Source organism: Natrix helvetica (assembly GCF_964273705.1).
Source record: "Natrix helvetica genome assembly, chromosome: 1".
Taxonomy (NCBI): domain Eukaryota; kingdom Metazoa; phylum Chordata; class Lepidosauria; order Squamata; family Natricidae; genus Natrix; species Natrix helvetica.
Window position 1 is genome coordinate 127,596,514 of NC_138548.1, and position 27,998 is coordinate 127,624,511.

Here is a 27,998-nt window from a genome sequence, read left to right on the forward strand (position 1 = left end):
ACCATTCTCTGTCCTCATCTGTAGACAACTTACTTTCACTTGAAACCACACCTTCCCACACACCACTCTCCTGCCAAAAGAGGATCTTGCCTGCTATAAATGCATTGAAACCTATGCAGTATTGAAATGTGGACAGGAATAAAGCTTTGCTTACATTACAGCTGTTGACCCCAAATCAGTTATGGGTTCGCCCCATTGGGTTCACCATCACTAAGGGTTCACCTGCTTGCCCCAGTGCAGAAACACTTCGCTAATTAGTTAGTTTACTTTAATTAGCTTACTTTATTGTCATTGCACTTTGTACAACGAAATGAAATGGCATCTTCAGTGTACATAACTATAAAAATGAAACACAAACACACATCCTTTGCATTCTATACAATTGAATTGAAAACTCCTGATATTGCATTAATATTGCACTATACAGTAGAATTCAATATAGTTACTGCTCTGGGATAGAAGCTGTTTTTCAGCCTATTTGTCCTTGTTTTTATTATCCCGTACCGTCTGCCAGATGGTAATAGTTTAAAAAAAAAAGGGTGCCCAGGATGAGATGGATCTATAAGAATGTTTTGAACTTTCTTAAGGTAGTGGGACCTATAAAGCTCTTCCAAAGAGGGGAGAAGGTAACCAATGATCCTCTGGGCAATGATGTTAACCCTCTGGAGCGCTATCCTATCTGCCACTGTGCAATTGGCAAACCATACACAAGTGCAGTAGGTTAAAATACTCTCTACAGTGCAGCGGTAGAAGGTCATCAGCAGTTTTTCATTCAGTTGTTGTTTCCTGAGAAGTCTCAGGTTGTATAATCTCTGCTGGGCCCTTTTGACCAGTGCTGCAATGTGAGCGCCCCAGGTCAGGTCGTCTTTTATGATAATACCCAGAAACTTAAAACTGGCCATTTGCTCCACTCGGTTTCCATTGATAAGCAAGGGCTGGATGTCCGATCTATTCCTTCGATAATTATTATTATTATAATTATTTCCTGAGGACATGAATGCACAGCATTATATTCCGCCCATCCTTGCTCCATATGTATGGCAATCATCCTCCCTTGTTCTCTTCTTTGTGACATTTTCCAACTTCTGCTGGCACAAGCTGCACTGCGGCAAATCCTTCTGAGGTAAATTTGGGCGGATGGGGGACTCCCCTGCTCCTGCTGATTCCTGATCGCTGATTTCAAGGCCATTTCTGACTAGACAAAGTCATTTCCCCCACTTCTCTTGGCAACCATGAGCAGAAGTAAAGCAGGAGGTAAGAATGAGAATCTGGTCTTTGAGGTGCCAATTCTCTAGGCCCCAAAAGACCCCCTACAGATCCCCTTTCCCCTACAGAGGGGAACAAGGCTGAAATCAAGACTTCTGCCAGTTCTCCAGTGCCCAGAGGATCAGGAAACTGGCAGCAAGGAGGCATTACCCCAGACACTTCTTCCACTTTCTAGTGATTCATTGTGGAGAAGCAGAAGGATATTTTCTTATATATCTCCCACCCTGTGGCTTAGGTCCTCCAGCATCCAAGCTGCAGGTGAGTGGGTGGGTGGGAGGGAGGGAAACCTCAATGGAAGACTACTGGCTGCCAAAGAGGATCCACCCCACTTTTTCCTCCGGTGGAAGGAAATTGGCTCTTCCTAAATTTCCCTTTCCTTCCTTCAGGGGGAAAGACAGAAATAGGGGGGGGGAAACCATCAACCCATTGCCAGTTCTTTGATCCCAGAGCAGTCAGATTGCAGCGCAGACAGCAGAAGACCAGTTACTGGCACCCAAAGAGGCTTTTCCTGCTTCCCTTCTTTTTCCTCCCACTTCTCACGCGGACAGAACTCCTAGTCTTTTTCACAGTACAGCAGATAGTGAGTGGAAATTTGATCAGCACTTCTTTAAGATGGCAGATGTCTGTGGATATTCTCAGTCATCCCAGGTCATGGTTGTCCCAAAGGTGCTTTTTCAAGAGGCAACTGGACTTTCTGGTTTTTCTCCGAAGACGTTTCGCTGAAGCTTCTTGGATGAGAAGCGAAACGTCTTCAAACAAAAACCAGAAAGTCCACTTGCCTCTTGAAAAAGTACCTTTGGGTTAAGGTGGCAAGACTTTTCTCCCACGGGTGGGGTTCAGCCGGTTTGGACCAGTTTGGATGAACCGGTAGCTCCAATGATCAGCTGGGAGCGACCCAGTTCGCTTTAACGATCAGGTTAGCCCGCCCCTGCCCTTTACCTACTTATATCCTCTCAGTTGATTCGCGTGGCAGAGCTGTGTTACTCCCCAGAAGTAACGTGGGAGGTAAGTCTTGCTAAAACTGCGCACGTGCGTGGAGCGCAAAACACACAATCACTGAACTGGTTGTTAAGCCAACAGGACCCCACCACTGGCTCCCACCCTGCATAGCAGCAGCAGTTAGGTTTGCCACATGGAAGAGCCATACAAATGGAGAGATCCCACTTCACCTATGGAAGCTTAGTGACCAAGCCACTATCTCTCAGCTCAGCCTCTTCCCCACTCCCCACTCCTTCTGGGAAAAAGAGAAGATAAACGTTGTATGCATGCATGCAAGCACAGGTAGTATGCAAGGCAAGTACAGGTAGTCCTCAACTTACAACAGTTCATTTAGTGACCATTCGAAGTTACTGAAAAAACTGACTTATGACCATTGTTCACAATTTAAAACCATGGCAGTATCCCTATGGTCACGTCATCAAAATGCAGACACTTGGCAACTGACTCATATTTATGACGGTTGCCGCGTCCTGGAGTCATGTGATCCCCCTGGGCGACCTTCTGGCAAACAAAGTCAGTGGGGAAGCCAGATTCACCTAGCAATTGTGCTACTAACTTAACCATCGCATAACCACTGTGGCAAGACAGGTCGTAAAATGGGGCAAAAATCACTTAACAAATGTCTCACTCAGCAACAGGAATTTTGGGCTCAGTTGTGGTCGTAAGTTGAGGACTGTCTGTGTAAATCTAACAAATGAAGCTCTCTTTCTCAGTGACCTTTGGCTAATCTATTTCTAAACTGGGTTGGGGCCTGCATTCCTTCACTTGCATTCTCAAGCCACCCTGGCTGGGGATGAAAGTCCCAGGACCCAAGATAACTGAAGGGAAGACCATCTTAAAATTAGGCCCAGAGCATCCCGTAGCCTGGGACAGCATGTGAATCAAATTAGGGGGAATCAGATAAGTGTGCACAAACAGTATGTTTGTGTGGGTATAGTACAGCATAAGAATGGTTTTGGGAGGGAGCCCATTTTAAAGATTTTATCCAGAGGAAACTTATCCAGTGTTAATCATGATAAAGCTTACAGAGAACATATGCCTTCCCAATGCTGGTTGTTATGGAATCGAGTGGGAGAATATTACATTCCTCCTCCTCCATTTACAAGGTTTCTGGAGACATTTGGTGGACTCCTGTGGAACACAAAGTTGCTTTGATCCATCTGGTCACTTCTGAATAGCAGACTAGCAATCATTAGACCATAGATGGCAGCATTGCAATTTCTTGTAGTTGAGGTTTACCAAAAGTGTTTGGCCCAAGTCCCGTTAAATGTCTTCAGACAGCTTTAATTGGGATTAGACCAAGGGTGTCCAAACTTGGGAACTTTAAGTCTTATGGACTTCAACTCCCAGAATTCCCCAGCAGGCTAGGGAATTCTGGGAGTTGAAGTCCACAAGTCTTAAAGTTCCCAAGTTTGGACATTCCTGGATTAGACTATGGAGGCTAATAATTTATAGTTGTCCTGTCTTGAAAAAGACACATTTTAACCAACTGCCTTCAATGATCTATCTATCTATCTATCTATCTATCTATCTATCTATCTATCTATCTATCTATCTATCTATCTATCTATCTATCTATCATCTATCTATCTATCTATCTATCATCTATCTATCTATCTATCTATCTATCTATCTATCTATCTATCTATCATCTATCTATCTATCTATCTATCTATCTATCTATCTATCTATCTATCTATCTATCTACCTACCTACCTACCTACCTACCTACCTACCTACCTACCTACCTACCTATTCATTGCTTTTCTGGATTTGTTTTGAAGTTTGATGCAACAGACGTCATCTAAAAAAACTAACACCTATAACAAAACTCCTCTGACCGAGGACAAGCTGTGGTCTAACCTCGCCTCCCAAAAACATCTTCATCTAATAGTAGAAACAAATAAAAGCAAAGAGAGACTTAGACTGTAAACAGGAAAACACCTTCTGTGCCTGCGCAACAGACTTTGTTTTGCTGTATCTTCCTGCATAAAAATATAAAATCATCAACCGGCCCTGGAACGGAATTCAGAGGAGACCTGGTTCATGTTAAGCCCTTAGATATGGCGCCAGCAGTAGTTTTGGTCTGCTGCTGTGGTGTCAATCATACTGCACTTCCACTCAGTAATTTTTTTGGCATTGTGTACTCAATCTACCCCTCCATGTTAATTTTCTCCAATAGTTATAATGTAGCTTCGTTGTGGAGCATTGTGGGAAATTAAAATGATAGTTAGACTAGTTATGTGGGAATGGCTCAAGTGCTATTAGCTGTGACCATGTTCAAATAATCTCAAATAATCAGAGAGCCGAGGTGGGCAGTGGTTAGAGTGCAGTACTGCAGGCTACTTCAACTGACTGCTAGTTGCAGTTTGGCAGTTCAAATCTCACCAGGCTCAAGGTTGACTCAGCCTTCCATCCTTTCGAAGTGGGTAAAATGAGGATTCAGATTGTTGGGGGCAATAGGCTGACTCTGTAAACCACTTAGAGAGAGCTGTAAAGCTCTGTGAAGTGGTATATAAGTCTAAGTGCTATTGCTATCTCATTGGGAACACAGCTTCTCCTTACTGGATTGAAGTCTAATGAGTTACAAATCCCCAATGCCAATTTTGCACATCCAGCTGTCAAAACTTGCTTCACCTTTGCCCATGAAAGCACTTTGATCTGACTTGTCTAGGCAAAGCAGATCATTGGATTAGTCATCCAAAAAACTGCTAGCATTGATGGTAGATTGTATCACTCTGTCTGGTGTGATCCCGAAAAGGAGAAGAGAAAGGAAGCTATAGGTCTTAACTAGTAGTTTTGCTTGACATGCTAAGCAAAGCCAAAATTCAGGGCACCATTTTAACTAGCAAGACAGAGCAGAGAACATTGGGGCAGGAAAAAAGAGACAGCAGTAGTATGGAAGCAAACCTTAGACCAATAGTTTTCAACCACCTGAAGGACAGCATATGAACTGTGCCATGGGAAAAAAGATGTTCTAACAGGATAAAATGAGTCTGGACTTAAAAGGACATACGGAGCTGGAAAAATCATAGGAGAAAATATGAGAAGAGGGAGTATTTCACCTGCGGGAAAGGTCAGGAAAGATGATGAGAGAAATGGGAATATTGGAATTCCAGCAGCTATTAAATGAAATAATAGCAACCAGAGATGGGGATATAAACCAGGAAACTTCTGGTTTCACACGTATTTTGACAAAGGCATATCAAGACATAGTGATACCATTATGTGTGGGGATATATGTAAGGAAAGGAAGAAAGACAAAGTCTAGAATTTTGAGATTTCTTTCCTTCATTTGCATTTTGTAACTTAAAAGGAAACTATAGTTACCGTTCATTGCCTTATATTTAACAAGGCTTTTATAACTATTTTAGAGGCAGGCAGGCAGACATCATTATCTCATCCTTTATCAGAGCTGAATGTCAGCCCTTCCCGCTCCCCAATTTACTATACATCTCCAGGTATTTTCTTACCTCCATAACAAACTGTCCTGCATAGGTTCCTGTCATGGTTGAACTTTGACCTGCTGCAAGGATTCCAACAGCCCAGATATAGAGAGCAATGGGCCCAAAGTAGCATCCCAGGATAATTCCCTGCATAGAAAAAGGCAAACATTCATGGCTTGTATTCCACAAAGCTCAGGCCTATTGTACTATATAAAAATGCATTAAATCATTTTGACTTCATCCTGCAAAGGTCCACACAGCTGCTCAGCATCTCATTTGTCCAAGCCTAACATTATAGTGACAAAGGCAACAACTGAAGGAAGTAAAAATAGAAAGTAATTACATAACTCTAATTAAAGTAAAAATGATAGAGTGGAGGAGAGGGAATTTTAAATCAATCACAAGGCTTCCAGATAAGGAAATTTAAAAAGCAATAGAAGTGACAACCATGGGTCTTGGACCTCGTCTCCCTATTGTTTAACATCTTTATGAACCTGCTAGGAGAGGCCATCTATTTAAATGCATATCTCCATCCCTGATTAGAAAGGCAACTAGTGGAATTTGATATATTTGGAAGGTGGGGAGCAGAGGTGGTATTCAGCCAGTTCTGACAGGTTCTGGAGAACCGGTAACGGAAATTTTGAATAGTTTGGAAAACTGGCAAATAGGCTGCCCACCCCCACCTCCCAGTTGATCTTTTGTTGCCCTGAACAGTAGAACAGAGCTGAAAAGCAGGTTAGTGGGGTGGGGAGGGAATGGGGATTTTGCAGTAACCTTCCCCTGCCATGCCCATAAAGCCACGCCCACAAAGCCATGCCCACAGAACCGGTAGTAGAAAATGTTGAATCCCACCACTGGTGGGGAGGTACAGACTTGGATTCAACCCCAACAAGATGGAGTGACTTGCAGCATCAGAGTTAAAAGACAACTGATTCTAAAAACAGCTAAACATGGGGCTCTAGTCTCTAAGAAAACGTTGGCTCAAAATCTGGGGGCACTTCTGAATAGCAGGTGGGGAGGCCATGGCTAGAAAGCCCTTTGTGCGATTACATCTTATATGCCAGTTAAAACCATTTCTGGAAAAAGGAAGCTTTGTTAATGATCACTCATGCCCTTGTCAACGCATGTCTGGACTACTACAATGCAAATCCACCCTTGCACACCAATTGGGAGCTTCACCTGGCTCAGCATATGGTGACAAAGTAATTATGGACATTCCTAGGTTTGCCCATAAAACATAATTATGTGAGCTGCATTGCCTGTGAGTTGCTTCTCAGTGCAAGTCCCTAGGAGAACAGAAGCAGTTGAGCGTTCATCTGGAGCAGGGGTGTCAAACTCAAGACTTGTGGGCCACATCCAGTCCATGGGGTGCTTAAATCTGGCCCATAGGGCCACCCTGGGAACAGTGAAGGACCAGCCCGTGGTGCCTCTGCCAGTGAAAATGGAGTTCAGGAGGGCCGCACGCAGCCCACCCGAGCTCTGTTTTCGGCTGCAACAGCCTCTGCAACCCTCTGTTAGGGAAAACGGAGCTCGGGAGGGTTGTGCTTTCGCTGGCAGAACACTCGGGCCACCACATGTGCCCCCAACACGAGTGATGTTGAGCTGGCCCTGCCCACGCTGGCCATGCCCCTTGGCCCCCTTGAGGTCAAACACAATCCTGATGTGGCCCTCAATGAAATCAAGTTTGACACCCCTGATCGGGAGGTTCTATGCTGTTCATCTGTTTTGTATTGGCACCACTTTGGTTGATAGCCATCATTTTGCTGGATACTTACCCCTTGGAAAATATCCACAGTCACAGTCTCATTATTTTCAGGAAAGTTGGGGAAAATGCTCTGATTCAAGAATAAGCTCTGATTGGCGCAGACATCATGCTGGATTATATAAGACAAAAGAAAAAAAACCAAAAATCTTTCATTAGAAATCAGAAACAGGCCTATTACAGCACCTTGGAGCAACAAATTCCTGCACTCTTTGCTCTGCCATAGTAAGACCAGCCTGCTGTTTGAGAAATTGTAGGATAACTCTACCTTAAATCTCTTTAGTGCTATTAACTTCTTCCAGTATTCCTTGTCATCCCCTTTTGTATCTCTGTGTGTCTGTGTAAATTCTCTAGAACAAATTACAACTCTCACACAAATAGGTGGGATCCGCAGGTTTGCCTTACCATCACTTGTACCCCATTTTTCTAGGCTTTGTTGCCTATAAGGGCAAGCTTCCTGTATTTAATGGTAGGAACACTTGTCTTATATGGCAATGCTGTAAAAATCTGCTTCAGTTTTCTTCCTTCTTCACAACTGGTAAAAGAAAGCTTTTACTGCATTGGTTTGCACGAATGGGTTCCTGTTTCTTTGACTCCCAGTCATTGAAATATCACTGTTACATAGTATATAGGACATTCTACCAATGGGCTAGGATAGGTAAATATCCTATAGGTATATATAGGTAAATAGGACAAGTATGGCCAATTCCTATGTGGGTGAAGAAATTACTCTGAGTCACATGGAGAGAGAGAGAGAAAAAGAGAGAGGGAGGGAGGGAGGGAGAGAGAGAGAGAGGGAGAGATATGACTTTAAATAGATGGGTTAGCCACATTCTAAGCCACTGTCTAAGTGCTTCTCCCATGGGGATGCAGTGGGTGATTTTCTTTCCTGGTGTAAAAAAAATTCTCTATATCCTCCCAGCTTAATCTGACTCTTTCCTAATTGCTTGATTGATTCATATCTATCTATATTTCGCTTCTCCCTCCAAATTTGACCCTCTTTGGATTCCCCTGGGAAAGCTCTTAGGCTAATGGACAGACAGGATCCCCAAGTCCGTTTCTATCATTTTCTATGGTCAAAAGAATAAAAGGCTACATGGGGGAAAGAATTATAGGTGTTAATGTCAGAATGGGCTTTGAGGGAAAACGGGGGGTGGGTGGGTGGGGTTGTTTCCTTCACTTACCGCTTCCTGGTTGCTGCGTTGAAAAAAAGCTTGGCCAAACACAGACATGACAAAGAGATTGATGAGGAAGGAAACAAAGAGAGCGATGGTGGATTCAATCAGAAAGTACATATTTGCTTCTTTCACTGCTTTCTGGTTGGCGCGATCCACTTCTCGGGTCTGTTGGGAAAACAATGCAATGTTGTTAGTTGCGAAGTTGTGTCCAACCTTTCGCGACCCCATGGACAACATTCTTCCAAGACTTCTTGTCCTCTACCATCCTCTGGAGTCCATTTAAGCTCACGCCTACTGCTTCAATGACTCCATCCAGCCACCTCATTCTCTGCCGTCCCTTCTTCTTTGGCCCTCAATCTTTCCCAGCATTAGGCTCTTCTCCAGTGAATCCTTCCTTCTCATTAGGTGGCCAAAGTATTTGAGTTTCATCTTCAGGATCTGGCCTTCTAAAGAGCAGTCAGGGTTGGTCTCCTCTATGACAGACCAGTTTGATGCCTTGTAGTCCAAGGAACTCGCAGGAGTCTTCTCCAGCACCATAGTTCAAAGGCCTCAATTCTTTGGTGCTCAACAATGCAATAGTTTCTACTTTTATGTATGCCACAGGATGTTCCAGTGGTCTTGCCCCCTTCCCGTAGGACACAGGTTGTTAGGGCAGAGAGGACTGCTGCATTAACAACATGGGTTGTCTTTGGGCATTTCCAACCAGAGCTTTGGAGTCAAGTCATTTTGATGTCAAACTGCATTTCCTTGGAGTAGCAGAGACAACTATCTTCCACCCTATCTTTCCCCAACTATCAAATTGTAAAAATTCTGTTTTCCAGTTGAAGGGCCTGGGTGGTGACAACTGTGGCCAAACAAAATGGCATAATGCTGACTGGTAGCCATGTTGCCGCTCTGCTCCTTTTCTCACTGTTCAAGGCTAGGTGAGGAAGAGCTGGCTGGCTCAGCTTGAGTTGTTGGAACCCATGCAAGACAACCATGAGCTGTTCGGAGACGGGTTTGGAGGAAGACGGGAGTATTGTATTGTATTGTATTGTATTGTATTGTATTGTATTGTATTGTATTGCATTGCATTGCATTGCATTGCATTGCATTGCATTGTATTGTATTGTATTTATTGTATTGTATTTATTGTACTGTATTGTACTGTATTGTACTGTATTGTACTGTATTGTACTGTATTGTACTGTATTGTACTGTATTGTACTGTATTGTACTGTATTGTACTGTATTGTACTGTATTGTATTGTATTGTATTGTATTTATTGTATTGTATTTATTGTACTGTATTGTACTGTATTGTACTGTATTGTACTGTATTGTACTGTATTGTATTGTATTGTATTGTATTGCATGGCATTGTATTGCATTATATTGTATTGTATTTATTGTATTGTATTTATTGTACTGTATTGTACTGTATTGTACTGTATTGTACTGTACTGTATTGTATTGTATTTATTGTACTGTATTGTACTGTATTGTACTGTACTGTACTGTACTGTACTGTATTGTATTGTATTGTATTGCATTGCATTGCATTGTATTGTATTATATTGTATTGTATTGTATTTATTGTATTGTATTTATTGTACTGTATTGTACTGTATTGTACTGTATTGTACTGTATTGTACTGTATTGTACTGTATTGTACTGTATTGTACTGTATTGTACTGTATTGTACTGTATTGTACTGTACTGTATTGTATTATATTGTATTGTATTGTATTTATTGTATTGTATTTATTGTACTGTATTGTACTGTATTGTACTGTATTGTACTGTATTGTACTGTATTGTACTGTATTGTACTGTATTGTACTGTATTGTACTGTATTGTACTGTATTGTACTGTATTGTATTGTATTGTATTGTATTGTATTGTATTGTATTGTATTGTACCGTACTGTATTGTATTGTATTGTATTGTAGTATTTAGAGCATTTGTGAGGGATAAAAGTGCCCCAAACTTGACAATATGTAGAAGGACAATTGAAATCAATCTAACCATTTGAGAGTGTGGGTGAGGTCATCTATCAAACATATCTAGGGATGGGTTGATGCTTCACAATAACCTCTGTTTAGATGCCCCAACACACTGTCCCAAACAGTGAGAAGTCAAGGACAAGGTTTAGCTAGGTTTTTATTCCAAATAAGTCATTCTAGTATTGACAAAAATCTACTGAGTTTAAGAATCCTGTTATATATTTGTGTGTGTGGCCTCAGGGTTTAAACCCTGGATTACTTTCTCCTGCCCTCATCAAAGATTTTTTGTAGCCAGTTTCCCAGGCGTCACTGTTAATGGCATTGCGCTGTGTTTACACAATCATCTGGTGTATTCTCAGGCTTCTTATTTCCTGCCTTGTCAGCTTCAGTCCCCATGAAGCTATCACATGCTTTGCTTTTCGCCCAGCATGACATATAAATGGCTTTGGGGCTATGTGCAACCATTAAGGCTTCTCCAATAAAACATGCTTTAAAATAATATTGGCCGAGCATTACCCAGACTGCTTTCACATATACAGTACTTATATCGCGAATGTCATTTTAAAATAATTTCTTAATATCTGGGCAGTATGTGTTGTTTTAGTGATAAAGAATATAGTGAGAATTGAACTTTTGAGTTTGAATACGGTATCTAATTATTTTAACTGAACACTGCAGTAATATGTCAGATGTACTATATTATTTTTCATTATAATTTTGTTCATATTCTAGGTTTTAAAAATAATTCTAATTACACTAAGAAAGGATTTTTCAACGTAGTAAGCCAGGAAAAGGGAAAAGTTTGAAACTAATTAAATTTTGGAACAGCTAGTTTAATGGTGGCTATTCTAACAAGAAAACATCTATTTCAATTTACCACGAAAATATTATAATTTTAAAACTGGTATCAACATTTTCTAATAACTACTCCTAAATATTTAAATCCATCTTAAGTTAATATGCAGACAAGTGGATTTCCAAAGGCATCTTTTGCAACACCCTGATCAACATTAATTAGCACAGAAATGATTTATGAAACTTTATTTCTAGTTATGCCACTGTGGGAAATGTATTAAAGTTGTAATTAGAGGATATCTTGGTCAGAATTTGCAAAAAAATAATAATGTCATCTGCAAATAGGTTTATTACATGATATATTTTTATATTAGGACTTTGAATATTCTTATTCCACCTAATACTCTGTTGATTTGATGGTTTGGTTCTGCAAGATAATTTCAGAAGATAATTAGAATTGCAGAAAAAACAATTACTACCAACCTGTCTTTCATTGAGGACCTGTACACTGCACAAGTCAAAAAGAGGAAAATATTTACACACCTCTCACATCCTGGACATAAATTATTTCAACTTCTACCTTCAAAACGACGCTATAGATAGAACACTGCACACCAGAAAAAACTAGACACAAGAACAGTTTTTCCCAAACACCATCACTCTGCTAAACAAATAATTCCCTCAACACTGTCAAACTATTTACTAAGTCTGCATTACTATTACTATTAATCTTCTCATTGTTCCTATCACCCATCTCCTCCCACTTATGACTGCAGGACTTTGACTTTGTTGCTTGTATCCTTATGATTTATATTGATTGTTTCCTGATTGCTTATTTGTACCCTATGAGTATCATTAAGTGTTGTACCTTATGATTCATGATGAATGTATCAACTTTTATATACACTGAGAGCATAGGCACCAAAGACAAATTCCTTGTGTGTCCAATCCCACTTGGCCAATAAAGAATTCTATTGTATTCTATTAGCACTTACACGTATTCGTTTATTTTGTGTGTGTATTGTCCATATTGTATTTTATGTGTTTTTTATTGTACGCCGCCCCGAGTCCTTCGGGAGAGGGTGCGGCTAAGAAATAAATTTTTTATTATTATTATTATTATTATTATTATTATTATTATTATTATTATTATTATTATTATTATTATTATTATTATTGTCATGTCTGAACATATGTTCAAATCCAGATTGATATGTAATATGTAATAAGGCTGTGCATTTGATGAGGGACTTTAGTTGTGAGGGAAGCATCAATGTGGCTTCAAGCTATGAAGCAACTTCTCTGGATTTCAGAATAGTTACTTCAAAGGTCTCTCAAAGCTTCTTTGCATGCATAGCAAATCTCAGGGCATCAAATAGATGTGCTATGTATTTTTGCAGTGTGGATCCAAAGGGATGCTTGATTCATACACGAAGTGACTTTGTCAACTGTTCTGTAGAGACTAATTACTTAAACCTTGTTTTGCCTATTGTATAGTTGAGCAGTCAATACTGGTTTGTTATGATGTAAATTTGCAACAGGAAAGTATACTGACACTGTTAGGACTCTTATTAGATTAAAACAGTTTCTCAGCTTTGGCAAATTTAAGATGTGTAGACTTCAATTTCCAGAATACCTCAGCTGATCATAGATAACTTGAAACCCAATTGGTTTCCAGTCAGAGTTTTTTGTGTCTGCAAATACCCTGCTGCATACCTAGATTTGATTTTTTGGGGGAAAAAATCTAGTCCAACAGCATAAATTCATGAAATCTAGCCATTTTAAAATTCATTACATTAATAGTCTTCAGTTTCTATTATTGTTTAATTAAGATATTCTGCATGTTTCTCAATTAATTTAATAATGTGTTTATTAATCCTTTAGTTAATGGTTTCAGCATTGTCTAGACTGACTTATACACAGACTAATATTTTCTAAAAGTACTGTTACTTACTATATAATTTGCTTCCCATAAATGCTTTCTAATACATTTTCATGTCATCCATTTTCAGCCTGAATGTTAACTTGAAAGTAATTTTGTATTCCCTTAAATATAATTATCTTTGGTCCAATTAGTTAAAGACCCATTACTTAATAATTAAGAATCTGATTTTTATATAAGTGTAAAGGAATAGTAGAGCTCAGATTAAAATGATCTAATACGACATGGCAGGATCAGAAATGGTTGCTCCTCAAATGTACACTTGCTAATCAAATCAAATTAAAGTGCTATCTAGTCATAATTAAGTTTCATAGTTTAGTGCTGTATTATGTATAATATTCAACTGCTGAGTTACTCCTCCTCCAGACATTAGCCCTGATAAACTTTGTTCATTTCCATAGATAAAACATGCAACCGAATGCTTTATCTACCTGTTAAGAATTCCCTGCTAATACAAACTTCAACTTTTATTTATTTATTTAAAATAAATAAAACCAATTCAATCAAAGTCACTCTTCATGACTTACAGAAAAAATCAACAGAACCTAACAGAATTCAGAACCACAATACATAAACCAGACATCCATAAAGAAATCCTAAAATAGCAGTCCAAATGAGAAAGGACACCATCATCTGAGCAGGGCCATAGCTCAGCACAACTGCAAAGACCGAAGGAAAGAGCTAGGTTTCGTAGTTTTAACACATTGCACTTTTAAACCAGTTGTGCTTTAGAAGTACAGGTAGTCCATGACTTACGACCACAATTGAGCCCCAAATTTCTGTTGCTAAGCAAGACATTTGTGAAGTGAGTTTTGCCCCGTTTTACAAGCTTTCTTGCCACCATTGTTTTGTGAATCACTGCAGTTGTTAAGTTAGTAACATGGTTGTTAAGTGAATCTGGATTCCCAATTGACTTTGTTAGTCAGAAGGTCGCAAAAGGTGACCACATGACCCCGGGACACTGCAACCGTCATAAATATGAGTCAGTTGCCAAGCATCTGAATTTTGATCATATGACCATGGGGAAACTGTAACGATCATAAGTATGAAAAATGGTCATAAGTCTCGATTTTCAGTGCCGTTGTAACTTCAAACAGTCACACAATGAATTGTTGTAAGTCAAGGACTGTCTGTAGTACTTTAAAGACATTTAGACAACAACAAAACACAAAACAAAACCGAAACAAAACTCAAGAGAAGAAGACTATAAGATCTTGAATGGCACATCGCCTCTAGCCTATGAAAAGTGAGAGGGTTGGCTAACTGAAATTACAGGCAGTCCTCGACTTACAACAGTTCACTTAGTGACTGTTCAAAGCAATGGTGGATTGCAGACGGTACGCCCTGGTACGGGCGTACTGGAGCTTGCCTGGAGCACCGGATACCAGTATGGTGCTCCGGAGGGCCCACCAGCCCGCCCGAGCTTCCTTTAAGTCTTCAGCACTTCTGCGCATGCGCAAGGCGCGTACAGTGCCTGCGCTCCGCTGAGCAGCTGGAGCGTCTCGGAGGCTCGTGGAGGTGCTAAGAGGCATGTGTGCACTGCGTGCGTGTGCATGCATGCTGCACGCGTCCATGTGGACGCTGCCGGGCCCATTCTAGCCGTACCGGTTGGAACGGGATCCGGAACCCACCACTGGTTCAAAGTTACAACGTCACTGAAAAAAGTGACGACCATTTTTCGCACTTATAACCATTACATCATGCCCATAGTCAGGTGATCAAAATTCAGACACTTGGCAACTGGTTCATATTTATGACGGTTGCAGTGTCCCCAGATCATGTGATCACCTTTTGTGATCTTTTAACAAACAAATTCAATGGGAAAGTCAGATTCACTTAATAACCACATTGCTAATTTAACAACTGCAGTGATTCACTTAACAAATCTGGCAAGGAAAGTTGTAAAATGAGGCAAAATTCACTTAATAACTGTCTCACTTAGGAATAGAAATTTTGGGCTCAGTTGTGGTCGTAGGTTGAGGACTACCTGCATGGAGCAGCAGTATTTTTGTTCATTTTGACAACTATAGTTTAGGCATTTCGACCTTACTTCAGCTTTCCTTTGTTTTACAGGTCTGTGAAGACTATCAATACAAGGACTGGTTGCAAAGTTACATTTTCATGATTGTCATAACTATGAACTATGTCGCTAAACAAGGCAGTTCCTAAACCAGGACTAGTTGTGTTATCTTAAATATTGAAACATTGCAAAATCTGCATATCCCATCTCACACTGATTAGGTAGGAGGTGCTAAAAACAAGGAATTTGACCTACAGAGAAGGTACAGTGTCTATGCAAGAGACACGCCCTAAATCTGGCCAGCAGGAAGCTATCCTGGTTTGCTTTGCTGTGTTGCAAAATGCAGCTCCTTCCCCCCAACAAATATAGCATAATTGAAATAATGCTTAAGATTATTTACAAGATAGTACAAGATAATCTTGTACTACAAGATTATGTACAAGCTAGTATATATTGATAATGGGGAATATATATTTTTTCTCTTTGCCTTCACACTCATTACAAGCGCATCACACTGTCATAAACTATCAGATACAGATATGAGTATCTTTGAAGATATGGATAACAACTTCTTATCCAATACACAAGGAACTGTGTTGATTTATGCCCCAAAATAAAGTATCTGCGTGTTAGACACTGACCTTGACAAGGGAAGAATGTAAATAGATGTTATGGGGCATAATGATGGCTCCAACCAACCCCACAGCCTGCAGAAGCTGTTCGTGTCCACAGTTCTTGCAGTAAGGAATAAATATCCCTTTCAGCACCTCTTTTTGGTCAGGTTTTACAACCACATACTGCAGAAAGAAGAAGGGAAAATTAGGCATTACACCGAAAGGCAAGGCACCTATTGCTTTCTTTTGGAATGGGATCATATCACATCCCACATTTCCTCTATCGAGTATGCATCTTCTGAATGCCAGACACTATAAAAAGGAAGATGGACTTACAAAGAACCTTGGAAGAAAGGTTAAGAGGAATTAAAATAAACAGTTATTTACTAGAGGTTGGGGAAGGTGTATGCGGCTAAGAAAAGATGAGACACCCCCAACCAATGCAGCTGTATTATGAAGCGAATTAAAATGTCAGTATAGTTTCTTATCTTGATTTGTCTGAAAGATGCGGAAATGTGCTGCAGCCTAATTCATTTGTGAGTCCTGGTGGCAAAGTAAGAAATTCTTAATACACGGAACAAACCACAAGCAATTATGTTCCGCCAAAATTAGCTCCAATGATTAACTATTGCTTTGATGACGGAATACACAGAAATCTTTTCTCCCGATTCAATTTCCTTCTGGCATTCATTGTCACTTGATGTGGTCAGGGGCATCCCCCTGGATGTGTTTAAGTAATGTACAAATTCATAGAGCACTGGTTATTTCAGGCTACTTGGAACTTCATCCTTCAAATAAAGAGGACCAGAATATCTTTTAAAAATCAGGTAGCTGGGTACAAATAAGAAGGAAGAAACAGCACACATATTTTTGTTATGAGTTTTCCTGATAGCACCTGGTTGCCACGGTTAGCCACTGAATATTGAGCTAAAATAGTTTGATCAGATATTCCCACCCAATACTTCTCAGTCATAGGTCCTTTCCCCAGATTACATTGCTGGGGATTATTTTACAATAATACATGTCGGGTATCAGGTTGGAGATGACCACTCTGCTGGATGTTTGACAGACTGTGGGGAGTTTAGGTTCTAATTTATTTATTTATTATTTATTTTATTTGATTTCTAGACCGCCCCCTCTCCCCGAAGGGACTCGGGGACTGGAGGCTAAAACATATGAAGGACGGTTGCAGAAACTGGGTATGTCTAGTTTAATGAAAAGAAGGACTAGGGGAGACATGATAGCAGTGTTCCAATATCTCAGGAGTTGCCACAAAGAAGATGGAGTCAAACTATTCTCCAAAGCACCTGAAGGTAGAACAAGAAGCAATGGGTGGAAACTAATCAAGGAGAGAAGCAACCTAGAACTGAGGAGAAATTTCCTGACAGTTAGAACAATTAATCAGTGGAACAGCTTGCCTCCAGAAGTTGTGAATGCCCCATCACTGGAAGTCTTTAAGAAGATGTTGGAGAGCCATCTGTCTGAAACGGTATAGGGTTTCCTGCCTAGGCAGGAGGTTGGACTAGAAGACCTCCAAGGTCCCTTCCAAGTCTATTCTATTCTATTCTATTCTATTCTATTCTATTCTATTCTATCTATCTATCTATCTATCTATCTATCTATCTATCTATCTATCTATCTATCTATTTTCTATCTATCTATCTATCTATCTATCTATCTATCTATCTATCTATCATCTATCTATCTATCTATCTATCTATCTATCTATCTATCTATCTATCTATCATCTATCTATCATCTATCTATCATCTATCTATCATCTATCTATCTATCTATCTATCTATCTATCTATCTATCTATCTATCTATCTATCTATCATCATCTATCATCTATCTAAATTAATCAATCAGTGGAACTCCTTGCCTCCAGAAGTTGTGAATGCCCCAACACTGGAAGTCTTTAAGAAGATGTTGGATAGCCATCTGTCTGAAACGATGTACGGTTTCCTGCCTAGGCAGGGGATTGTGTGATGATTTAATACAAATAAAGGCAGAGAGCAAGGAGCTGCAACCAGAGGTTTGTCTTTACTCAGCAGCAGCCATCTTACAACCACTTCCTGCCCCCAGATCACATGACTAGAAATGTTAAGTGTTTCCTAACATGCATAAAGAACTGGGCATAACACTTGAACTTTGAGATATGACATAAAACATACACATCATTACAGATTGGACTAGAAGACCTCCAAGGTCCTTTCCAACTCTGCTATTGCATTATTGTATTGTATAATCCTCAGACTTCTAGCCTGTCTAGGGAAGCGTGGTTGAGATTCTTACGTGTGGGAGGAGGGAACATGTTTTACCTCATAGCCAAACGTTACTGCCATGATAGCAATGAGGAGGCCGAAAAAGCCTTCTAACTTCCTGAGACCTGTCAGGGGAAGACAAAAGAAAAAGAGGTTTATTGTCCATAGGAGGCCTTGGGATACTCAGTTAGATTATTCTCCACCCGGTGACCTCCTGAAGTATTTTTGAGCAAAATTCTCACAGCTTCCAGCAGGAAAGACTGCATTAATGGCTATTTCAAACAGTATTTAACATTTTACTTGGTGCTCCTTATTGTGGCAAGTAAATACGTTAGGTGTTATTTTCATGAAATCACTCTGAATATTTATATATTTATAATACTTCGAGTGCTCCTTCCCGTTCTGGTATAGCCAACGATTCTGGGTTCTCAGAAACAAATGCAGATTTACCATACAGATTTACTTTCTGAAATAAAAAAAACTTTATTTGCTTACACCAGGGGTGTCCAAACTTGGGAACTTTAAGACTTGTGGACTTCAACTCTCAGAATTCCCCAGCCAGCATGGCTGGCTGGGGAATTCTGGGAGTTGAAGTCCACAAGTCTTAAAGTTCTCAAGTTTGGACACCCCTGGCTTACACCTACACCCACTGATGTCTACCTGCCAACTCAAAGTTGGCTAGTCAGGTAAAGCTCGAGTTCCAGAAGAATCAAAGTGGAATGCCCACCATCAGAATGCCTTGTTTTGTGATGCAAAACACAACGAATACAATTTTCTACCAAGGATTGGCCAGTCTTGGTTTGGCCAATGCTGGTTTGGCCTTCTTTTCCATGTTTTTTGTTTAGTTTTTTTCATTCGGGTCACATGAGCACCATCTATTTTGGAGGTGGGGGACTATATTCTATTTTGAGAACTGTCTCTTGTGCCTTCAGAGAAAATTTCATTCTGGTACTGTACTGTAGGGTTAGAAGCATAAATCTACCTTGATATAGGTGACATGTGCTCTGACTTACATACAGGTCCATTATGCTTGCTGACAAATACATAGCAAAAAAATTCATAGCATTCATAACTACACAGCTCAAATCCTCTAATATACAGGCAATACACCGTAGTGATATTAGTTTTGGCATTACAGCATATGAGTATATCATTAGTAACACAGTAACCAAACTCTCATAAACTTGAATATCTCACTAAATGACTCAACCATGTATACCTCCCTTCTCTCTGGCCTAGCATTTACCATATTTATCTAAGAAGAGGAAGAAGAAGGTGTCCACAATTGTGATCAAGACTCCAGCCCACAAAGGGATACTGCAAAAAGAAAAGTAAAATTGTATCATTCAAATAGAATTGCACAAATCTGACTGTTTCTCAGAGTATTATGAAGACTCAGTGTCCTGCTATCATAAGCCCATGTCGGATTGAAATGGAAGCACCCATAAATCCCGGAGGGTTGGTGCTTTCTATGCCAAGTTGAATTGCAAAGCTTTAGTCTTGTAGGGTTTTTCTAACGATATTGTGCATGCATAGATGGGTAGCTAAGGGATAGAATAGGTACATGGGCCATGGTGGTGCAATGGTTAGAGTGAAGTATTGTACTCTACTTCTGCTGACTGTCGGCTGACTGCAATTGGGCAGTTCAAATCTCACCAGGCTCAAGGTTGACTCATCCTTCCATCCTTCCGAAGTGAGTAAAATGAGGACCCAGATTGTTGGGGGCAATATGCTGATTCCATAGACCTCCTAGAGATGGCTGTAAAGCACTGTAAAGCAGTATGTAAGTCTAAGTGCTATTGCTGCTATTGCAATATAGTTGTGAAAACAAAACATTTCTTGAAGGGCTTTAAGTTTGCTAAAACTCTATCTGTAGTGTCTTTAATTCAAAGAATTATCGAAAACAGCCTTCTCCAATTTGATGGCCATCAGAGGTTAATTCAAAGTACTGTAAAGGATCATTGGAGGGTGAGAGGGTGGGGAAGAGTTATAACCCAGTGGCACTGCACAGTCCCAGGTCCTAACCTCTCTAGATAGTACTGGAAAAGTTTCTGATCTAAAACTTGAAGAGATTCTGACAATCGCTGATTGCACTCCCAATTTCCCAAAAGCTAGTGCACTTCAATTTCACCCTTCTTGAGATGTTATGGCCTTCTGGTCTCTAAAGCAAGGATTGGCAGAAAAAGACATTGATGGTGAGTGCCGAGAGGAAAATGGGAAGCACCTATGGGAAAATGGACGGTCAATAAACTCTGCAGAACTGCACCATTTTCAAATAAAAAACAACAATCCAGCTTTGTTCCAAAAGTGGATAAGTATAACGGAGCCAGCAGTGCATCGACACCACTCTTAGATAAGGGCTGATGACATGACATAGTAGAGATCCAGTGCTGATTATAAACCAGTAAAAAGATAATGCCCAAAGTCTGACTAGGCCTAGCAGAAAGCTGTTCTATATCCTGCAACTTTAAAGTGCGATATTCTTTGCTTCCATAATTGCATGTCTTGGCCAAACTGAAACATATGATCAGGCAATATATGACAAAAGTTTCAGTGTCATGCACTGGCAATTCCTCACCCCAACCATTCTGCAGGAGGATATTTAAAATGGGGAGGAATTATGCCTGATGTGCAAAGAGCAGAGAAATGATAGCATTGGTTTCACCTTACATTTACTCCAATCTTTCCTGATTCTAGGAATCTGTAGAGACCCAATGGTAGAGTCCAGTGTTTGGTAGTCCCATAGCACTCAGAGCACTTGTCTCTGAAACCTGTCCATTGCTTTGTCTTATGCCTATAGAAAATTAGGGATCTTACCGTCCAGCTGAAAGGAGGTTGAAAGCAATTGCCGTTCCAATAACTTCCTGCATATCAGAGCCAATTATAGCAATTTCGATCATAATCCAGAGCAGCACACGTGGGACCTATAGTGGAAAGGACAACAGTTGGGCTGTTAAAAGATACAGAGGAAAAATTGATAATGTAAGATGTCTCAATGCCTCTTCCTAATTTTGGCTATAACATATTAGGAACTCAGTGATCATCATTCATGACACTAATCTCAGGATGGGATATAGCTGCAGTGACCGTATGTATTATAAAGGACAGCCCTTTATTTCAGAGAGCAGTCCTTTTGATTTATACTTCAAAAACTCACTTCTGTCCTTCATTTTGGTCATATAACCTATATAATCGGTAGCAGCTGACACAAATGTATTTCATATTCATGTGAAAAATATGGAAAATTGAATTGCTCTTTAAAAATCAATTTATATGTACTGTTTGATGTTATAGATTTTTATTAAAAGGTGTTTTTGTAAGGTTTTAGTTTTGTTGTTGAATTTTCCTTTGTAAACAAACCAATGTTTTTATCCTTATAAAAAACCCTTTTATATTTGCCTCCTATTCAGGTTTGTCCTTTATTCCCCCACCCCCCCAAAATAACGAGGCATTACTTGAAAGTTTGTGGCCAAGTACTTTTGGCTCATTTTTTTACTTTGCTTGTGTAAGTTGCGTGTTAAGAGTAGACATGTGAGTGGGAAGCCTCCCAAGGGTTGGAAAACTCCCATCCTACCCTAAAATAAGAGAAAATGCCATACTATTCTTAGACACATGTTTAAGACCCACCTATTCCAAGTAGCTGGCCTGGCTCAACTTTGATCTAACCATATCGCTCCTGACGGGTTTTTAATTGGGTATTTTAATTATATTTAATTATTTAGGGGTTTTTAAATACTGTATTTTAATTGTTTTTTATTTATCAGCCGACCTCCTTCTTGTGCATGTCTCGGTATATGTCTCTGTTATATGTTTGTTTTGTCCACATATTTATTTCATATGTTTCATTGTACGCCGCCCCGAGTCCTTCGGGAGAGGGTGCGGCTAAGAAATAAATATTTATTTATTTATTTATTTATAACATACAGAAGATCACTAGATACATGCTCAGAAATAGCCTGAGAGGGATTGGACTAGAAGACCTCCCAGGTTGAACTTGAAGACCTCCAAGGTCCCTTCCAACTCTGTTATTCTATTCTATTCTATTCTATTCTATTCTATTCTATTCTATTCTATTCCATTCCATTCTAATTTCTGAGCCGTGGTGGTGCAGTGGTTTGAATGTAGTACTGCAGGCTACTTGTTCTGACTGCTGGCTGCCTGCAATTTGGCAGATCGAATCTCACCAGGCTCAAGGTTGACTTAGCCTTCTAACCTTCCGAGGTGGGTAAAATGAGGACCCAGATTGTTGTGGGCAATATATGCTGACTCTGTAAACCGCTTAGGGAGGACTGTAAAGCACTGTGAAGTGGTATGTAAGTCTAAGTGCTTTTGCTATTGCTATTCTTCTTGGGTGTAAAGCATCTCCATGCAGGTCTATTACTTGGGCCAATTTAAAGGTGTAAAATCATCACGAGGGGCGATCTAAATCTTCTCCAACTGCCCACTGCACATTAAAGAGACTGTGGTTGCTTTTCTTCGAGCTGCTGATGCTGCTTGGGGGGGAAATGCAGCCAAAGGAATCCACCAATTGCTGCCCTTAAATTATCCCATGTTAAAGCTGAAAAGAACAGCTCTATTCATTGACCTTCTTAATGAAGCATAAAACAGCTAGGTTGTGGGAGCAGTGCCGATGATGTTGGCGTCCTTCTTGGCCAACTCAAAGCCTGGAGGAATCCACACTATTGCAGCAATAAAGGAAGAGTCATAGGATTAGTTTGTCATCATGTCTGAGCAACTCAGATCTGGCAACAGTTGTCCAGAAATTAATTACCTCTCTTCTTAACAATTACAGCATTCTTTGGGAAAAAAAGTAAAAATGTCTAGAACGGGCAATTGGTGCAAAAAAAAAAAAAAGCAGCTGGCTGATACAAAACACAACACAACAACCACCACCACAACAAAAGGGCCCAGGGATCACACGATGCCAATGGACAAAGATCTAAGCAATTACTAGTTATTTGCTAAGCACATGGTGTTAATTCCGAAGCCTTAAACCTTTAAGGCCTGATCATCTGAGGGAACAAGTCTCAATACTGTACAATCTGTAGGAAAGATCTTTCTGAAAATGCTCTTGTTCTCAGATTAGAATAGAATAACAGAGTTGGAAGGGACCTTGGAGGTCTTCTAGTCCAACCCCTGCCTAGACAGGAAACCCTACATCATTTCAAACAATGGTTGTCCAACATCTTCTTTAAAACTTCCAGTGTTGGAGCATTTACAACTTCTGGAGGCAAATTGTTCCACTGATTAATTGTTCTAACTGTCAGGAAATTTCTCCTCAGTTCTAAGTTGCTTCTCTCCTTGATTAGTTTCCACCCATTGCTTCTTGTCCTCCCTTCAGCTGCTTTGGAGAATAGCTTGACTCCCTCTTCTTTGTGGCAACCCCTGAGATATTGGAACACTGCTATCAGGTCTCTCTTAGTCCTTCTTTTCATTAAACTAGACATACCCAGTTTCTGCAACTGTCCTTCATATGTTTTAGTCTCCAGTCCCCTAATCATCTTTGTTGCTCTTCTCTGCACTTTCTAGAGTCTCCACATCTTTTTTACATCATGGCGACCAAAATTGGATGCAATATTCCAAGTGTGGCCTTACTGATGCCTTATAAAGTGGTATTATATTTATACCACAATATTTATACCACTTATAAAGTGGTATAATATTATACCACCATAATAAAGTGGATAATATTTTTTTGCCATCATTCCCAGCTATGACTTGCAATTCCTTGGAAGCTGAATCCCACTTCCTCTGCTTTTAGAAAAGGGCCAACATCTTTACAAGATTAACAGTGAATGATTTTGCTATTTTTTAAAAATATGAATCTTATTTAGAATATGTATTTACTGAGTATAGTTTCAAACAGAAAGGCAACATATAAAGTAAAATTTTAAAAATGCTATTGTTTATGATCTATATATTAACATTTTGCATAAAACAAGCAATAAACCATGATCATAAACTACTTCGGCTTAATCTGGCAAACACATGAAATCAAATCATGCTTTGTTTACCCATGGTTTATTGTGCAAACCACAGTTATTTGATTCATACATCCATCAAACTACATTGTGGCTTAGGGGCCAAGTGCAAAGCCAGAGAAAGAAAGGCAGCTGGAGGTCAATTTAGTTCCATTTGCAATTATCACTGTGTCACTGCAGTCACCGAATAAACCAGAATTTGGAGCCAATGTTGCCTTATTGACCGCTACACATTCATACTCACCCTGGGATAGTAGTGATAACATATCTCTCCTAAGTCCTTGCCTGTAACTACTCCAAGCCGGATAGCCAACCTTTGGCAGAGCAGACCCAAAATTGTGCTCCAAAGCAGGACCCAGAGGAGCTGTGTAGGGAGCAAAGGCACATGGTCACAGAGCACAACTATAACTAAACAGGACCGAGACCTACATAGCTTTAGGGTATTGGGAGAGAAACTCAGAAACATATGTCCATACTGAGTCCACCCAGAGCAACTTTTGATAAGATGGGCTGAAGTACAAATATGATAAACAAATAAATAAATACAGCATGGAGGGTCAGAGAGTAGAAGGAATGGGGACAACTTTGTAAAGTCCCTGTGACTCTAGAACAGGAGTGTCAAACTCACGTCATCATGGCAGTGTCACGTGACGTTTTGGGACTCCCCCCCCTCTTTCGCTAAACCGGGCGGGAGCATGTGTCACATCCAGGCCATGGGCTGTGAGTTTGACAGTCCTGATCTAGAGGCTGAGCAATGAGAACTGGACGTATGCAGGAATTTTCCTGTTTTCCAGCCTTGGGATGGGCTTCAATAATTGGGAAAGATGAATAAGAATGTATATTTGAATTAATGTCAAAGTAAGTCACTGCAGGCTATTTGTTTGGTTGGCCTTCTCCTCCATTTCCTCACATACTCACTTGGAAGCCAGCGACAGCGCCACATTGTAAGTCTGACTCAATATTTCCTGGATCCAGGTAGGCAATACTCATGAGGAATCCTGGCCCGGTGAAAGCCCAAAGCTTTCTGAAACTGAAACCGTGCTGGAGAACAAAGATATGGAAAATTTAACTGAAGAGCTAGAGAAGAAAAGTCACAGTAATGTTATTATACTTGAATAGCTTATTCTACTGAATCAGGTCTACAAGATCACTCTTCTTGTCAACCAACAAGAGTATCGCTTAGAAAAACCTGACATAAGACAGGTACCACTTTGATCCCAATTAAAGAATTTGCTCCTCTCTCTCATGCAGATCAATGCTCTTATGTGTGTATGTGTGTGTGTCCGTCGGTCCTTATATATCCATCTGTCTATCTTTATGCATGTATCCTGTTTCTAAATTGCTCCTAGCTTTTTGGGAGGCCAAAGGTGGGCAGCTGTGGTTTGGAAGCTGTACATGGTCTTGGCCACAACAGCATGGCTCATGAAGAGTCAACATCTCATATTGGCCAGCATAATCAACAGGCTGGCGGGAAAGGAAATTGCATGGTTCCTGGCAACCAGATGCTTCCATAGTGACAGCAGAAGCAAGGGAGGGGAGGGCGGGACTCAGAAATTGGCAGAAGGGGTAAGGCAGGGATTCATTCCTTCCAGGGAGCAGCTGCCTACCCTGCAAAACTATCCCTCTAGCATTTTTTTTTCTGAAGCAGCATCCAAGCCAAAAACTGATTAGCTCCACCTGCAAAGATCAATAGCTCAGGGACACAGCCTTGATCTTGGATTGGTTCACTCCTTGCAAATGAAAATTGCCTTGCCCTTCTATGCCATGATCTGTTTACATCTCCCATACTTTCCAATAAGCTTTTTATTTCCCTGTGTTTCAAACAAAGCCGACCTTTTCCTGGTTCCTCACAAGCCAGGTATTGTATTAATTCTATGCAAACAATTTCAGTTTCAGCTAAGCTCCATTCCTAGGGACTGTGCATATATCCATGGGGTTTTCTTAATAATAGTATGGAAGGAATTTGCCATGGCACTTATAACTGTTGAAGCATCCCCACAGTCACATAGTTAATAGAATAGAATAGAATAGAATAGAATAGAATAGAATTCTTTATTGGCCAAGTGTGACTGGACACACAAAGAATTTGTCTTTGGTGCATATTCTCTCAGTGTGCATAAAGAAAAATAAAATAGAATATATTTATTAAGAATCATAAGATACTTAGTGATAGTCATAGGATACTAATAAGCAATCAAATCATACTAGGAAACAAATAAAACAATATAAATTGAAAGATACAAGCAATATTGTTATAGTCATAAGTGGGAAGAGATAGGTACTAGGAAGAAAGAGAAGAAGAATAGTAATACAGTCTTGGTAAATTCATTAACATGCTGTGTGAGCTCAATTATGCTGTGGAGCTGATCGTTCCAAAAGGACTTTTCAGTCAAGATAAAAATCCCAGGACAACAATCCATGCGCAAACTCGTAACCAAAGGCTTACCCCACCAACATCTGGAATAGCAATCCTCTCATCCAAGTAGGTTTGATCCTGGTCCTCCTGGTGATCGTGTAGCTTTGGTGACTCGGTAGCACCATACTGACTTTTTCTTCTAATTGTGTTCTCTAGGAAAGTTCAAAAGCAAGGAGAGATCAATAGAAAGAAGCACAAATGAATGGAACTCTAAAAAATATTCTGTACTGTAACGACTGAAGCCTATGGAGATTCTCAGACATCTTGGTCATGGTTGTCCCAAAGTTGTTTTTTTCAAAAAGCAACTGGACTTCGTTTTTCCTTGAAAATGTTTCACTTCTTATCCAAGACGCCTCTTCAGTCCTGATTGTAGTTTGGAATACTGACTGAAGCAATATCATTATATTTCTGCTACAATCACAGCGCCTAACGCTTTTTTGTAGTACGAACATTCCTTCCGTCCCCAGTTTTGAGCTCTACAGTTGGAACACTTTTGATACAAGATGAAATATCAATACCTTGCAACTATTTAAAATCTCAACAGCAGCAGCCAGTAATGGAAGGAATGGGGGAAGTTCATATGTTATTAAACACCCCCTGGATCAAAAACAAAGGTACCCCAACCTCTTTTCCTAGACTCAGTAGAACTTGAAAAATAAAACTAACTTCATAGTAAAAGATATGCCTCTAGGCAGCTATAGAATGACTTCCAAGAAAATGAGAAGTATTTTGTCAACTCATACTTCATCTTGAGAGAAAAGATGAAATATGTTCAACAAATGTAAATGCATCTTTACACCAGTTCTGAGCCTATTAAAGAAAGAATAACCGTACCTTACCCTGTTCCTTCATATCTCTTCCCACTTAGCTCCTGCACAGTCCAAGTAACTTTAACAACCTTTTGTTTTATAAGCAAAATGTATTTTTGATGAGTCTCACAGTCTGGAAAAACCCGTTTGGTAAGTCCATGCTGACACCTCCTAGCCAGTGAAATCTTGTTTGCATATTCAGTTGGGGATCCGAAGTTCATTGCAAGATCTGAAAATATTCTGACCACGAAGGGGTTGATGTAAAACTCATATGCTGGATATCTGCATAAAGTGTGTTCTGTTGCTTATAGATGTTCTGAGTCAGCCATCAAGAGATATATTTAAAATAACTATGTGCGATCTTCTGCATTTCAAAAGATGTAATAATGCATTGGCAAACGAGTCAGATAAAGAGAAGCTATTTATTTATGTTCAGTTACAAGCAAATTATTCTTAAGAAAACTTGAGCAACTAATTTTTTCTAGTTCCAAAAATTACAAAAACTATTTCCCAGCAT

The 27,998-nt window shown here is 39.9% G+C and overlaps 1 protein-coding gene across 4 annotated transcripts in view; it reads right to left on the reverse strand.

Moving 5' to 3' along the window:
• Window positions 1–27,998, reverse strand: part of SLC11A1 (solute carrier family 11 member 1) — a 70,042-nt gene that overhangs the window by 16,091 nt on the left and 25,953 nt on the right. For 2 of the 4 annotated variants that reach the window (XM_081948222.1, XM_081948221.1), the window contains 10 exons: window positions 26,703–26,824; window positions 25,175–25,297; window positions 24,501–24,620; window positions 21,093–21,199; window positions 19,522–19,592; window positions 18,333–18,400; window positions 16,037–16,192; window positions 8,658–8,816; window positions 7,487–7,585; window positions 5,739–5,858 (listed from right to left, as the gene is read on the reverse strand). In XM_081948222.1, the coding sequence (XP_081804348.1) occupies window positions 5,739–5,858; window positions 7,487–7,585; window positions 8,658–8,816; window positions 16,037–16,192; window positions 18,333–18,400; window positions 19,522–19,592; window positions 21,093–21,199; window positions 24,501–24,620; window positions 25,175–25,297; window positions 26,703–26,824 (1,145 nt within the window). Of the gene's footprint in view, window positions 1–5,738; window positions 5,859–7,486; window positions 7,586–8,657; window positions 8,817–16,036; window positions 16,193–18,332; window positions 18,401–19,521; window positions 19,593–21,092; window positions 21,200–24,500; window positions 24,621–25,174; window positions 25,298–26,702; window positions 26,825–27,506; window positions 27,648–27,998 lie in introns of those variants that run through there. The other 2 variants (XM_081948223.1, XM_081948224.1) reach the window with 2 other exon arrangements.